This window comes from Morus notabilis, unplaced genomic scaffold (genome assembly GCF_000414095.1).
Source record: "Morus notabilis unplaced genomic scaffold, ASM41409v2 Scaffold2025, whole genome shotgun sequence".
Classification (NCBI taxonomy): domain Eukaryota; kingdom Viridiplantae; phylum Streptophyta; class Magnoliopsida; order Rosales; family Moraceae; genus Morus; species Morus notabilis.
Window position 1 is genome coordinate 116,294 of NW_010356728.1, and position 15,561 is coordinate 131,854.

General features: G+C 34.3%; 3 protein-coding genes across 5 annotated transcripts; all 3 read right to left on the minus strand.

The window, feature by feature from the left end:
- Positions 1 to 87: 87 nt before the first annotated feature.
- Positions 88 to 2,064, minus strand: LOC21389519. The gene is made up of 4 exons (XM_010088541.2): positions 1,830 to 2,064; positions 1,525 to 1,622; positions 926 to 1,183; positions 88 to 518 (listed from the first exon to the last, which is right to left on the minus strand). Exons 1-4 carry the CDS (start codon positions 1,939 to 1,941, stop codon positions 351 to 353), a joined length of 636 nt encoding a protein of 211 aa, XP_010086843.1. The 5' UTR covers positions 1,942 to 2,064; the 3' UTR covers positions 88 to 350.
- A 3,572-nt stretch (positions 2,065 to 5,636) lies between these two features.
- On the minus strand, positions 5,637 to 9,353 carry LOC21389520 (DDB1- and CUL4-associated factor 8). 3 transcript variants are annotated; one of them, XM_024177321.1, is made up of 6 exons: positions 9,217 to 9,353; positions 8,569 to 8,820; positions 8,059 to 8,202; positions 7,020 to 7,724; positions 6,161 to 6,359; positions 5,968 to 6,076 (listed from the first exon to the last, which is right to left on the minus strand). In XM_024177321.1, the coding sequence occupies exons 1-6, from the start codon at positions 9,325 to 9,327 to the stop codon at positions 6,036 to 6,038; spliced, it is 1,452 nt and encodes a 483-aa protein (XP_024033089.1). In that variant the 5' UTR covers positions 9,328 to 9,353; the 3' UTR covers positions 5,968 to 6,035. The 3 variants fall into 3 exon arrangements, with proteins under 3 accessions (XP_024033092.1, XP_024033089.1, XP_024033084.1); XM_024177324.1 differs by lacking the exon at positions 6,161 to 6,359 and having other exon boundaries at positions 5,637 to 6,076; XM_024177316.1 differs by having other exon boundaries at positions 5,968 to 6,359.
- A 341-nt stretch (positions 9,354 to 9,694) lies between these two features.
- On the minus strand, positions 9,695 to 13,091 carry LOC21389521 (pentatricopeptide repeat-containing protein At1g62260, mitochondrial). Its single transcript, XM_024177309.1, has 2 exons — positions 10,864 to 13,091; positions 9,695 to 9,750 (listed from the first exon to the last, which is right to left on the minus strand). The coding sequence occupies exons 1-2, from the start codon at positions 12,883 to 12,885 to the stop codon at positions 9,730 to 9,732; spliced, it is 2,043 nt and encodes a 680-aa protein (XP_024033077.1). The 5' UTR covers positions 12,886 to 13,091; the 3' UTR covers positions 9,695 to 9,729.
- Between the last annotated feature and the right edge of the window lie 2,470 nt (positions 13,092 to 15,561).

The following is a 15,561-nucleotide window of genomic DNA, read 5'->3' on the forward strand; positions in this document are numbered from 1 at the left end:
GGAGTCTCTTAACGTACATAAGTAAAGAACTAGAGCTAATGAGAGTTCTTATGCAGAAGAAATATTCCAGTTCCATACCAACAGCTGTTGTATCCAAGCTCTGTATTGTGTATATGTACACACACGTATGTATTGCTCAATGTTAAAGAGTAATGATACAAATGAGAAAAGATTCTATATGACTAGTGAGTTCACCATCAACATGTATCCCTTTATTAGAATCCAGATAATAGAATATTTAAAAATGGGTTCCTACGAGAAAACCTTTATAGGATACTTAAAATGAAAATCTGAGCTAAAAGTTTTCAATATACCAGTACAGAATATACAAATTCCAGTAGCAATCCACCTCATTGAATGGGAAATATGTCATCTTCGTCTTCTACGTCCATGTATTTGAAATTCATGTCCTCCCAGCCATTACCTCCGTAACTAAAACTAGGGTTCACATAGCAATTCATCTCATGAAAAAGGTTCAAGTTATCCACAAGCTTATGAAAAGCACTGCATCCGCAACACTACAAACCAAAACAAACAAGGATTTCAATTAGAACCCATATAGTTAAAGAGACAGTTCAATGCCATCCACAATTGTGACTGCGGGAACCCACAAATATCACTTCAGTTAGCAAAAAAATAGGCATGTACCCATTGGTATCAAGAGTTTGTTAATGTTATATAATATATCCTCTCAGAATAAAACAGTATGCAATGTTATACACTAGTATGCATATGTAATACACTATGTGATTAAAATCTAACAAGTTCATAAACAACCAAAATTGGGAGAGTACTTTTTTGGGTACCCAACTGGAGAATTTACACAAAACATAAACATATTAAGGGTTCATGCAAAAGCAATCTTCAAGTCCATGATGAACTCAACAAGTTCCAAAGACAAAACACAGCACTGCATACTATTTACCTGCACAAAGACTGTGCCATCAGTGTAAGCGTGGGGGTTGATAGCCCGTGTCGTCCGCTGGCCGCAGATGTTACACGTGAAAGCCACAAGCATCCGACGGCGAGGAGATTTGGTGAAGAGAGACCATGGGAAAGTAGAGACATTCTCGGTGCTTGATTTGGCCTCACTCCCATCAGGAACGGGGGGGCCTTCCATTCCTGAACCTGTCGTCCACCCTCTTCCCGCAGCTGCGCTCAGCACCAAACCCATTGCCGCATCCTGACAGACCCAATTCGTACACAACATCATACATTTACTTTACAAACAACCTATAGATATTGCTAATCAATTACTCAAAGGAAAAGAAAAAAAGCAACAGTTTTGTGCATCACCAATCATGAGACTTTAATGAAGCTCTCCATTAGTGATATCTGTCACTTTTTTTTTCTCAAGAAATTAAGATCAACTATATACACAACAATCTTAAGTATTTGAGAATCAGAGTAAAATGCAAAATTGCCACCACCCCCCCGCGATAATTTGCTAAAATCTCTCGGAAATCAAAAGGAAATCACAACGAAGAAGAAATCTGTAGACATAAACAAAGAAAGAAATAATACCTTTGAGAGTGGGGAGAGAGAGAGGTTGAGATTTTTGAGAATCGGAACACTTTTCACGTCCTTCGATGCAGATTCAGGATCGGCTTCGCTGTCGTTACCTAAATCCAAATATAAAAACCTTATCAGAAAATAGAATAATCAAATCAACGCTCTTCTAGATTGCCGAAAAACTTCAACAAAATATGACGAAAAAAAAACCTCATAATCTTCGAACGCAACAGTTTTCTATCAAATTTCAAAACTTTAGATTTCGACTTATATCGGAAAGCAAAATACAGAGAAAAAAAGAAAATTGAAGGACGTACTTTTGGAGGCGAGAGAGAAGTGAGCAGGTCTGGAGGGGAGGATTCTTCTGGGAAATAAAATGGAAGAGGAAGACGTGAATGGAGCATAACACGAGCTCGCGCGAGAATCCATGGGAGGAAGATGAAGAATTGGTCAGACTCGGACGATGATGAAATGACTCAGTGAGTCGCTCGACTCGTTCTTCTTAACGATGAAGAAGGTAGTTTTCTATGGTCCAGTGAAAAATATCGGAGGAGAACGATGACGGCCGCATAATGTTAAAATTGGGCTAGTCGTTTTGTTAAAGCCCATTTGATATAGGCCCAAATGGCCTACCAAGGACAAAATAAGGGCCTTGTTTCGTACAGTATTTTTAATAAGAGTGGTTATATTTGCACCATAAAATTTATAAATGCACCTCAATTAATTAATGTTTCTTAATATATATTTACAAACTCTATCATATATACTTCTTATATGATTCCCAATTTAACCCTCATATACACCCCTCACCCCACTCCATCCGACGCTTTCATTTTAATTTTATCTTATTTTATAAAACTATTTTTTTGAAAAGGAATAAAAAATAATTAATCAATCTTAAAAATAATAAAAACTTTTTTCATTCTCAAAAAAAAAAAAAAAAAACTCCATTTGCCAACTCACCTTACACAAGCATAGAACAACGAATGAGCTTTAAAAAAACAAAAACAAAAAAAAACAAAAACAAAAACAAACAAACAATTGAGCTTTGAACATTAATATTTCCCTTATTGATTCTTAAACGTGGGGTCATGATTTTAAAAAAAAAAAAATCGATCTAGTTTTATTAGAAACATATATGCAATGTGGGTGTTTTCTCCTAAAAAAAAAATATGGGTGTATTCTTATTATTTTTTTATTGTAATTTTACTAAAGGTTTAAATTGTAGCATTAAATATGATAATTTAGTGGGGGTATTCATGAATTTAGTGGGTGCAAATATAATTTTCTTTTAAATAGATAAGATTTAAGAAATCTAAAATAGCTTAAATTATGATAAATTAGATGAATCCCAATTAAAATACTAATAATATGATAAATATGAACAGTAAGATGTAAGCATAAGACCATAAAGATAAGCACACATTCATAAATAATAGATCTTAAAATATTTGAAATAAATAGCAGTAAAAAGATTTTTTACCTCGTAAATTTTAATTTACTATTGAATTTATGTGGTAAAAAATCACATAAATTTTCTTTTTATGATTGAATTTACGTGGTCAACAAACTTTTACCACATAATATTTAATTTACTGTTATTTAATTTAAATATTTTTAAAATATGTTATTTATGTTAATTATTTACTGTTTTAATTATTTTAATTATTTTTTAGTAAAACTGATATTTACTTCGTATTCCCTTAAGTAAAATAGCTGAAATTAACCTAACACAAATACTTTACATTTATGGTTTCATAGATGATTAATTATCAATACCAAAAAAAAAGCTTTTATAAGGTTTAAGGGTGAAAGTTTCATTTCAAAAAAAAAAGGGGAGAAAGAGGGAAATATGTCAAGACTTGAGATGAATTAAAATTAATAGACCAATAGTTTACATAAGTTAATAAATAGGCTAAATTACTGTTTTCGTCCATAACTTGTCTGGTTATGAACCATAACTTGACAAGTTATTCACGATTTTTGTCCATAACTTGTCTGGCTATGAACCATAACTTATTTGGTTATGAACCATAATTTGATAAGTTATGGCCTATTAATTTCTATAACTAAAAATTGGCCTGTATACTTTCTTAAACTTTTCATATTGGCCTATTTTCTACTATTTTTGAAAAACAAAAAAAAAAGTAGAGGTGAAAATTTGGATCAAACTAAATGGGTCGGCCTGATGCCTGACAATGTTGGCCCGGGTCGGGTCCAGTCCAGCCCAACTGAGGTTCATAACCCGAAACCTTATTTAGGTCAACCCAATCCAGCCTTAGAGCACGACGAGCTAGGCCAACCCTCCTCCTTCTAGGGTCGGGTCGGTGAAAATAATGGGTCGAGCTGCCATGCCTAAAATTTCCATTCAGGCCTCGGGCCCAAATTAAGCTAGGCCGGACGGCTCAAACTTTCACCTCTAGTTCAAAGGTATTTAAAATATGTAATTGGTTTAGACAATATTGATACCAAAATATGAAGTTAAAAAAAAAAAGACATAACTCTTGCATTGAAAAGTAAATTAAAACGTATATATAATTATGGATATTTCAGAAAATTTTACCAATATTTTACAAAATTTCTGCAATATTTGGTCATTTAACTCTACATTTTGTGAAAATATCGGCGTTTATGAAAATTTCCAACATTTACAGAAATTTCCGTGGAAATATTCTACAGAAAAGATATCAATATCCATATTTCCATATTGCATATATCTAAATCAGGTATTTTTAAAATACGACAAATTCTGCAGAAATATTGATAGAAATGTCGATTTAAAAAAATAATAAAATAATAGGAAACGACATAAGTTGCACTTATTCTACCGAAAAAAATATGTTGCTCATCAAGAAACGGCATATTCTTCTGCCTCTCCAAAGTTTGCTGTTGATTCTCTTAAAACAAAATGGTGACTAATGTGCCTATGGCATATGTCTTAAGTTTCTGTGACAGTTCGTTTTACTATAAGAGGACCAGGGATTGATGTTTTTTTATTTAAAAAAAAAAAAACCAGAAGAGGTCGACGTTGTTCCAGTTAAAAAGACGTTTAACGTTAGTTTGTGGAGATGTCGTTTATGACGTTTAGATTACAAACGACATGTCAATCATCTGTTTATAAGCTTGCTTCTTTTCAACTAAAGCAACTCTACGAAGTCGCAGTTCAAAGGCATTTTTAGATTACCAGTACCTAAATTATTAGTATTGTGACTAGTTTTTAAAATTTCTTCTAGATAATTTTCTTTCTTTTTATTTTTAGATAAAATTTATAAACTTAAAGTTGACAATAAATTTTTAATTTCAATAAATTTCTAATTAGATTTTTAATTTCAATAAATTTTTAATGTGATCATTATACGTGAAACTTATAGATAAATAAATATTTTTAGATAAACTTTTAAGTACGAAATATTTCTTTTATCAATTTTAAAAACTCTTAAAAATTAATAATATTTAATTAAATTTAAAGTTACCCAAGAACATTATTTTCGTTAAACTTTAATATCTGTTAGTAATTTCACAATTAATGGTAAGAGTTATGTACATCTATATGACAATTTCAGAAAATAATATATCAAAAAAATTCAACAAATCTCCATACCTATTAATAATAAGAGAACAATAAACGTCAAAACCCTTGTTTAAAATTAAATGGCCAACATATTTTGATTCTAAAATTTGAATTGTGGGTTTCTGACAAAATCTGCTGCTGGTGGAATGTGAAGCGACATCTCATTTGTTCAAACGTTACGACTCGTTACTTGTTAGTCATGAAAGTTTGTCAATAAACGACATGCAATACTTACTAATATTTATGTGTTGCATCTCATCTTCCATGAATTTCTTTGTATGATCGTGCGAATGCGCAAAGATGATGGCATGTAAATTAGGTTAATACGACTTATAAAGTATAGTTAGTTCTCCCATACCACTTGAATGTAAGCTAATTAAAAGTTACATTCAAGTGTAAATTACGCTCAACTCTTTCCCCTCTCTAGTAATGCTCTAATTCACGCAATGATGAGAATTTCAGATGCCAAAAACCTTCTCTATATTTTTTTTGCAAAAACGAAAAAAAAAAAAAAATCCAATAGGACATTACAAGACTATATAGGTGCGTGGAAAGGAAGTTAGCAGGTAAAATGTTAATGCAATCAAAATACAAAAAGAGATGCATACTGCAGGGGAACCGATGAATAAGAAGAAAAAACCTATAGTTATTAGGATATTCGTTGACTATTACAAATCGCAAAATCTCACTCATCAGTTGAGAAGTAATCAAAATTATGTACACTTGCTATCATTTGTTTTCCACCATGCTCCAAAGCCCACCTCAGAGTCATTTAACTAATTACAAGCCATCTTGACTGGAGGTATCTTCATCATCTGAGAAACCATCGTTGTTGGCACTGAATGCACGTAGCTCATCAAGTTCTTGAAGCATTCCATCTGTTCGCCGGCTTTGCAGTGAAAAAAGTTCCAATATTAGATCCCGTGGTGAGGAGACACAGTACATCCAGTTCCTAACCCTGGGTTGCTGCTGCTGCTGCGGCTGCTGCTGATGCTGAAAACAAAAGTTCAAAATCATAATCACCATTAGAATCATCGTAACCTTTGACAGAATTATCACGGTCATTTTTATCATCACCACAATTGGCTTCATCACCGCCGCTGTTATCATTGTTGCTATCATCATCGTTACTGTCATCATCATCATCATCATCAGACTCATCATCATCATCATCATCATCATAATCGTCACTATCCTCATCGTCATCATAAAAACAATCATCACTCTCGTCATCGTCACCACCAAAGGAAAACCAACGAATTCGTCTAGGTAGAACCTTTTTCAAACAATGGCAGAGAATTAGTTGCTCTGCTGCTCGTACCTCATATATTACATACCAGGGGTATTATTTTCTTAAATCATATCTACCTATCAGCAAACACCTTACACCTTACACCAAAAACAAAAAAGAAAATGAGAGAAAATCTAGCCATCAACAAAACAACTTCTCTGAGCCAAAAAAAACAAAAAAATGGTGAACAACTAAACTACTGAAATGCTTTTTTTTTTTTTTTGAGATAATAAACAAGGACCATGCACGCTCCAAAAAGAAAAAAAAATGAATTAGTAAATAAATAAATAACCACGGGTATGAAGAATAATCCAAATTTTAGAAAAAGAAAAAATAGAGACGCATGTGAAAACACATCCCCTCCTCCCATCTTGACCCCTTCTCTTCCATTTCGCCTGAAAATAGTAAGATAATAAAATATGGCATGTATGACCAACAAATCTCATCTGCCTCATGGTGTAGGCATTTTGGAAGGAAAGAGTAAGGAAGAACAAAATAAATGCCCAAGGCACTCAACCCAAGCGGGTTCAACTTCAAGAAACCACAAGAATGTTGGGAGTCCACATAAAAATGCATCGAACCCTACTATGATCAATGATGCACAATTTTTGCCTTTAAATAATAGCACAAAAGGAGAAAACGTACCTGTTGAATATTTACTGGCAGTTCAGCTCTCTCCAGAGCCTTTGGCGTCCATATCTTGATATCATGCTCAATTCCACAGCTTGCAAGCACCATTGTACGAGGATGGGGCTCAATGCAATTCACAACATCCAGATCCGCTCTCTCAATGACACGAATAAGCTCCCCACCCTTTGTTTTCCAAATGAATATTCTGCCACAGTCAGACCCGCTCACCACATACTCACATTTAGGCCCAAAGAAATTGACGCCTTTCACGGTGTCAAAGTTCATATGTCCACTGTAAACCTGAGGAACCATCTTTTCATCAACATCCAAAGCTGAAGAAGATACCCCAGATGGAGAGGGTGGAGTAGGTCCTGAACCCATTTCCTGTGTAAAAAGATAGATGTGCTCACGATTATATGAGACAAGAAGCTCGCTTCGTTCTGAGAAGGCCAAGCATGTTATTCCAAGTCGTTGATCACCAATCAAGTGTGAAGGACAGAAGTAGTTTACAGGTTCACCAAAATCGGATGATCCATACCACCCATACCTGCGGATATCATAAAGCCGGGTGTTCTCATCAGAACCTGCAACTGCAAAGAGATCTGGGTTTCTTGGATCAATTGCGATGGCATTCAATTGGACGACTGGTATGACATTCCTTCTATAGTCAATTGATTGGCAAATAAAAAGTTCTGTCGCAGCTGAGGTTCTCAGATCAAACTGATACAATAAGGACCATGTCAGTTGGCTGTCCACCCAGACAATAAAAAATAAATGCAAACTTCATTTGAAAAATGCAATGCCTCATTAACGGCACATTTTAACAAAAATGATATAGGATTTTATGATTTACAGCAAAAATAAGCATGTCCAGGCTGAAAATCAACTAGTAATTCTTTTTGGAAAATTGCTTGATGAGAGGAACGGCTAATGACCGGGAAATGATTTGGTTGATAGAATACCTCCTCTCGTTAGTAAGCTTCCAAGTCAAGTAAAAACTGTGACATTTGCAGAGGGAACATATAAAACAAGTCGGAGGAAATTTAAAACTCACAAGCTGGACCAATCCATCTTCACCACAGGAGTAAAAGATATGAGGGCTCCCAGGTACAATAGCCAACTTATGAGCTTGTCCCAGATGCTCGCCCAGTAGTGAAGTCTCCACTCGTCCACCTTCCAAAATCTGAACAAATCTTACCTAAAATTAAGTAGATGCTCCAGTTAGAAAGTTAAATTATCCAATTCAGGATGCAGAAACGACCTTCAAATCAATATAGAACAAGGTAAAGACCCCTTTAAACACGCTTAATATAAAACCATTAAGATAAAGACGCTGCAATCATTACATCGTCAAATTCTTCCAGGAACACCTAGTGCATCCTTTATTAACTTGCTGAACAACTCAAATATCCCCTTTTCAATTGCAGTTTTCAGAAGATTACGAGACAAAAACATAGTGAGCTTTGACAGGTCAATTATGTAAGTAAAGCCTTGAACATGTTAAACCATTAGGGCAGCTAAAATTCAATGTCATGCAGCCACCACTTGTAGCCAAATAAAATACCTGCCCATCAGCAGCGCATGTGACAATTCTTCGATCATCCGAATAAGGTATGAACTTTGCTTGAAAAACATTCTGTAGGTGACCTGAATCAAATGCAAGCTTCACTTGCCCAATATCCCAATCCCAGAGTATAACCCGCATATCATCAGAGCCTGACACCAAAATGCGACCATCCGCATTGAAGCTTACAGTGTTTACACATCCTCTGTGATGTTCGAGCCTCCTGTACAATTCAAGCCTAAGCACGAGATCCTGAAAGATCCAAAGAAACATTAACATATACCTAAAATGCTTGTGACACATTGATAATAATTAATAACATTATAATTTTATTTTTTCCACATTTACACAGGCATTACAAAAGATTTAATTAAGAACAAACATGAAAACTTTTCAACAAATTAACGTCCTCGGCCAAATTTCATTTAACATAATATATGCGACAATGGCGGTTCTTTCAAAGCAATTAAACTACTGAATTTCTGATCTACCACCCCACCGCATATTCTCAATATAACCGACTTGGAACTACACTAAACCGAATCAAGAATTCCACACCGATAACACAAAACTCGTTTACTCAAACTATGAATTAAGCTGTTCAATTTCCACATTCCTTAACAAGAAAAGAAAGAAAGAAAGAAAGACCTCGGAAGCGCCGAGTCGGAGGGCGAAGTTCCTGGCGGGGAGCGAGCCGAGCTCCCTCAGAGAAACATCGACGACGGTGTTGTCGGCGCCTGAGCGAGCCCTCCTCATCATCGTCAAACGTAATCAGTGGACAGAACAATCTGGTTCTTCAGAACTCGAGAGATTGAGAGACGATGGGAAATCTGCACAACCGAGTCGGTGAATCGGAAGTGCAATTCGTAACAGATTCCTGACGCAGTCTCTCTTTCTCACACACTTTAGAGACACAGAGAGAGAGATTTCGGCTAAAACAGTTTGCTCGCAGTCTCTCCTCTCTCTTTATATAGAATCCATTTTATTATTACAAACTCTCTCTCTCTCTCTCTATATATATATATGTGTGTGTGTGTGTGTGTATCTTCTTTCTCTTGCATTCATTCGGTCTTCTCTCTGCAATATATTAATAGAGAGTGTCCACTTCCTCTCTTGCAACTTTCTTCGCAACCATTTTGGAGACGCCCCACGCCACGTCTGTCATAACAAAGTCACCTGCAACTGTATGCACCTACGATTATGACACGTGGTGGGATATTTTTTTTTTGTCAAATAAAAATTTAATTTTCTTTTGCAAAAAATTATTGAATTTTAAATTTAGTTCATATGTTTCTTTAATTTTTAATATTTTGGCCCCACTTAAATATATATTCTCTTAAATGTGCGCCCGCTTAGTATTTAGATTAGTTGTTTTTTTTTTTTTTTCAATATGTTTCTTTAATTTTTAATATTTTGGCTCCACTTAAATATATATTCTCTTAAATGTGCGCCCGCTTAGTATTTAGATTAGTTGTTTTTCTTTTTTTTCCCGTTTTATTAATACTCCAGCCGCCTTTTGATGCACTTCTTCCCCAATTTCATTCCGTGCACCTCTTTTTTCAATAATTTTTATAAAAAGATTTTTTCTCCTTTTTTATTTTTGTTGACTTCAATAAAATAACAAAAATTAGAAAGAATATTAATGAATGTAAACTATGTTAACTTTTGGACATTATTATATCGATTTATTTGAGTCTCCATTAATAAGTCTTTTATTCATTTCACTCATTTGAGCTAATATTTTAATTAAAAAATGAATTCATGTGACAAAAAATATTATAATATAAAAAATTAAATTTAAATTTTTATGAAAAGAAATACTGTAGTAAAAATTGTGAGTCGAACTAATGGAGCCAGTTTTTGCGATGTAATTCACGTGAAAACACACCAAAACGAAAATGACACAATGCTCAATATAAAACTTCAATATAATAACAAAAATTAGAAAGGATATTAATGAATGTAAACTATGTTAACTTTTGGACATTCTTATATCGATTTATTTGAGTCTCCATTAATAAGTCTTTTATTCATTTCACTCATTTGAGTTAATATTTTAATTAAAAAGTGAATTCATGTGATAAAAAATATTATAATATAAAAAATTAAATTTAAATTTTTATGAAAAGAAATACTGTAGTAAAAATTGTGAGTCGAACTAATGGAGCCAGTTTTTGCGATGTAATTCACGTAAAAACACACCAAAACGAAAATGACACAATGCTCAATATAAACGACATGTCGTTCACATTTTGACATAAACGAACGACTGTTTTATTGTTAGATTTCACATACCCTGCTATATCCTCGTTGCTTTATGATATTATTCTCTTCCATTGTCAATCTAACCCTGGCAGCATCACCCCATTGTCCTGCGTCGGCATACATATTATACAACAAAACATAGGGAGCTGAACTTCCTGGTTCAATCCTCATTAAAGCTTGAGCCGCAATTTGAGCCAACTCTACGTTGTTATGCATTCTGCACCCACCTAGTAATGCTCCCCAAACCGCTTTATCTGGTTCCAATGGCATTCTCTTGATCAAGTCCATGACTTCATGGAGCTGCCCATGCCGGCCAAGGATGTCCGCGAGAGACGCATAGTGTTCAATGCGTGGCTCAATACCAAATTCACCGATCATCGAATCGAATTGCCTTCTGCCTTCTTCAACTAACCCCGCATGCGAACATGCATTCAACACCGCAATGAATGTTATGTGAGTAGGTTGAACTTTGAGATGTTTCATCAGTGCGAAAAGCTCTAAAGCCTCTGCTGCAAAACCATGAGATGCATAGCCTCCGATCATCGCATTCCAGGAAATTACATCCCGCAATTTCATCTCATCAAATATGGTTCGCGCCTCCTCTATTGCCCCACATCTCGAGTACATGGTTATGAGGGAGTTGTTTATTGGCACATCTGCAAGAACAGTCTTTGTTACCAGCTGATGAACCTGCCTACCCAGATGCAGATCCATCAAACCAGTAGAAGCACTGAGAAGTGAAGATAAAGTGTGAGAGTCATGTTTCTCTCCTTCATGTTGCATCTGGGTGAATAATTTAATTGATCCTTTATAGTCCTCATTTTTATCATATCCGGCTATAATGGAGTTCCAAGAGACCAGGTTCTTCTGTGGCATCCTCTCAAAATAATAACAGGCAACTTTTAAACTACCGATCTGCACAAACCCTGAGACCATTAAATTCCATGTCAGCACGTCAGGGTTTGGCATTTTCCGGAAGAGGTTAGAGGCCTCATCCATATCCGACATTTGAACATATCCGGTAATCATGGTGTTCCAAGAAAAGGTATCCCGTTCTGTCAGTTGGTCGAAAAGTTGCCTGGCAGATACAATATCTTTCACTTTCAAATAGCACATTATCATGGAATTCCAAGACACCACATTTCTCTCAAACCTCTTACTGCATTCCTTCCGCTCACCCCAATAAAACGGGATTTCATCAAACAGGCGTCGTGCTTCCTCAATTCTACCTCTCTGGCCATAACCAGCAATGAGTGTATTATAAGCATGAACCAAATCTTCTCTTCCAACATCCTTATTGCCCCATTCAAGCAAAAGCCTTGCAGCTTCATCCAGCTCACCATTTCGAACAAGACCCGAAACTAGTGCGCTTCGTGAAGCGTCATCACGCTCAGGCATTTTATCGAAAAAATCAATAGCACGCACCGCGTCCCCATTCAGCAAAAACCCGCTAATCATTGCATTCCAGGAGACAACATTCCTCTCCGGCATAGCATTAAAAAGCTGCAATGCCTGAGACATCCTCCCATTCTTGGTGTACCCGCTAATCATCGTGTTCCAAGAAACGCAATCTCTCTCGTGCATTTGATCAAACAACTTCCTACCTTCCTCAATATCCCTACTTCCCCGACACGACATACACCCCGATATCATCAAATTCCACGAGACAATGTCTCTCTCAGGCATTTCATCAAACAACTTGCGTGCTTTCGCCATCTCTCTGCGTTTCACGTATCCACTCATCATTGAGTTCCACGTGACAACATTGCGGTGCTTCATTCCATCAAACGCTTCCCTCGCTTCGCCAATCCGACCACTTCGGATCAAATGTGAGATCTTTTTGTTCAAGAATTTCAAGTCTAGATTTGGATTGGGAACTAAACTATTGGGTTTCGAAGTTGAGGAAAAACGACGGAATGTTGAGGACGCTCTCTGGGATTTGGAGATGGAGACTGGACACTGACAGAGATGCCGTGAAGAAGGCATTCCCAAAACGACGGCGTATGCAGTGCCCATTAGCGTCTTCCTCAGACGAATCGCTACATTGGTCATTGAAGGAGTGCGGTGAATCTTCAGAGCAAGTCGCAAGGGATTTTCTTTTGGGCATTTGGACTACAAGTTGCTCATTGGCAAAGCTGATTCCTGTACAAGGAAAAAGAGCAAAATGCATTCTCTACTTGCGATCCACCATTTGGAAATAGAAGCAACTGCAAATCCTTGTAAGGGGGCATGGCAGGCGCTTATGGAAGATTTCAGCAGTTTTCTATTTGGCAAAAATAAAATAAACAATAATAAAAAAAATTATGAGAACAAATTTATCAATTTAAGGGGCCGTTTAAATTGGCTTAAAAAATATTGTTTTTAACTTATTTAGTTTAAAAACTGTTTAGATGGACAGTTTAAATTGTTTTTAGCTTTTTTAAAATCCTTTTAAAACAAACCATTTTTAGTACTTATAAAAACATGTTTATGAAAAACTTTTTTAATTATATTTTTTATTTTTTATTTGTGAACAATAAATTAAATATCTCATTTATATCTTTTTATTATATTATTTTTTATAATAATAAGTGTTTTTAATTTTTTATCTAAACAAGTTCAAAAGCTCTTCTTAAATATAAAAATAATTTTTTAAATACTATCTAAACACTAATAAAAAAGTTTCAATTTATGTATCTTCTTCTACTACTTAAAAGTACAAACACAAACTATTCTAAACAGACCCTAAAAATATTAAATTGAAATGTATAGCCTTATAAAAAATATATGTATAATACATATATATATATATATATATATATATATAAATAGTCTCCGGTCAAGCAGTGAACTAAACAGACCCTAAAAATATTAAATTGAAATGTATAGCCTTATAAAAAATATATGTATAATACATATATATATATATATATATATATGAATAGTCTCCGGTCAAGCAGTGAAAAAACGCATAACCAATTAGCACTTCAAATTGTAGCCATCAGATTATAGATCCACAGCCACACAAAAAAAATACATTGACCGTGTTTAGAATTGATTCTGTTTTTATTTTTTACATTTTTTGAAAAAGAAAAAATAAAAATATTTTTAAAACGACGTTTGACGCAATAAAGATAAAAAACGGAAATGAAAATGATTTTTTAGTTTAGTGTAAAATAAAAGAGAAATGAAAAATGACTTTTAGTCGTTTTTTATTTTTTGTTTTTCTTTTCTCCTCTCTCGAACATAGAGAAAGAAATAGAGACATTAATAAATTTTTTATACTGAAAATATTCTCTTGATAAAACTATCAAACGTATTTTTAAAAGTAATTTTTGTATGAGATTGAAAACGTTTTCATTTTTATTTTCATACAAAAAATAAAATTATTTTAAAACGAATTCCAAAATCATTTTTATTGTTTTTCTTTCCTTTTTTTTCGTTTAAGTGGAGGGTTTTTGTTTCCTTTTTTTTTCGTTTAAGTGGAGGGTGCTTAGTTTCATAGGTCAAACAAAAGTTAATTTAAAAATAAATAAAAAGTACCGAAACAGTGGTGCTTAGTTTCATAGGTCAAACAAAAGTTAATTTAAAAATAAATAAAAAGTACCGAAACAGTGTGAAATAATCATTAAAAAATGTTTTAATGAAGCCTAGCTCAACTCATGTCGTTTTCTTATTCAAGTGAGGTTCTTCTTGGATCATTAAAGACGTTTGGTTTATAGATTAGAATTATGTGATTAGAATCATTTTTAATATATGTGTATTTTTTATGAGAGAAAATACTGTAATGAACCATGAACCATGATTCAAATCACGGTTTGAATCCTCAAACCAAACACAAACGTGGGTTTGTTGTGGATCTCATAATGCAGGCGAAACTTGGGTTTATTTGTTCTGAAACAAATTTGCTTGCACAATATCTAGCCTCTGGTTCCATTAAAAAAAAAGAATAAAGAAAAAATGTAAGTGTTGATTGAAGAATAGCTCCCAAAAATAGGGGTGACAATTCGTGTTAATGAATCGTGTTCATGTCCAACCCGTTTATTAATCGTGTTATAAGACATCAATTCAAACACAACTGATTTATAAAATGTCAAAAATACCGACTTTTGTTAATCGTGTTAATTGTGTCAACTCACATAACACATTTAAATTCATGTTATTTGTATTTAATACATTACATAAACTTTAAAATTATATCATGCATAATTAATTTATATGTGACACATATAGTTAATTGTGTCTTTACTTCGTGTCAGAAGGTCAACCCTAACTCAACCCATTTATTAATCATGTCGACCCAATTATGACTCAAACTCATTTATAGTAAACTCAAACCCACTAAATTCGTACAAGTTGAGTTGTATTATTGTGTCATGAACCAAATTGTCACCCTTAGTTTTGCACGCACTGATGTGGGTGATTATGATGCGGATTTAACGGCTGAAATCACGAGTTTCTTATTTTTTCACTCGCGTAACTCTTATCTCCTTAGTTGATTCTAAATTCAAAAACATAAAGTTTTTCTTTGCATTTTTGACCCCATCTAAACTCCAATGTTCCAATTAAGCTCTTTTCACCTAATCTAAACACATATTGAATAAACTAAAATAATTAGAAGAAAATTTACTTTAAAGAGATTTAGATTGTAAAAAGGTTAAAATTTTACCCCATCGCAGTCCCCAACCATATTCCCTATTTATCCGTCCCGTTTAATTATATCTTATTTTTCAACCAAATGCATTATGT

Excerpts from the sequence above, each read along its gene's own strand:
- LOC21389519 (XM_010088541.2), bottom strand. The coding sequence starts at position 1,941 with ATGGATTCTCGCGCGAGCTCGTGTTATGCTCCATTCACGTCTTCCTCT. Across the intron at positions 1,623-1,829 it reads CTTCTCTCTCGCCTCCAAAA|GTAACGACAGCGAAGCCGAT; the intron begins GTACGTCCTTCA and ends ATTTGGATTTAG. Across the intron at positions 1,184-1,524 it reads CTCTCTCCCCACTCTCAAAG|GATGCGGCAATGGGTTTGGT; the intron begins GTATTATTTCTT and ends TGGGTCTGTCAG.
- LOC21389520 (XM_024177316.1), bottom strand. The coding sequence starts at position 9,327 with ATGATGAGGAGGGCTCGCTCAGGCGCCGACAACACCGTCGTCGATGTT. Across the intron at positions 8,203-8,568 it reads CATGCGCTGCTGATGGGCAG|GTAAGATTTGTTCAGATTTT; the intron begins GTATTTTATTTG and ends ACTTAATTTTAG. Across the intron at positions 7,725-8,058 it reads AAGATGGATTGGTCCAGCTT|TTTGATCTGAGAACCTCAGC; the intron begins GTGAGTTTTAAA and ends TTATTGTATCAG.
- LOC21389521 (XM_024177309.1), bottom strand. The coding sequence starts at position 12,885 with ATGACCAATGTAGCGATTCGTCTGAGGAAGACGCTAATGGGCACTGCA. Across the intron at positions 9,751-10,863 it reads AGCAACGAGGATATAGCAGG|TTGCAGGTGACTTTGTTATG; the intron begins GTATGTGAAATC and ends AGGTGCATACAG.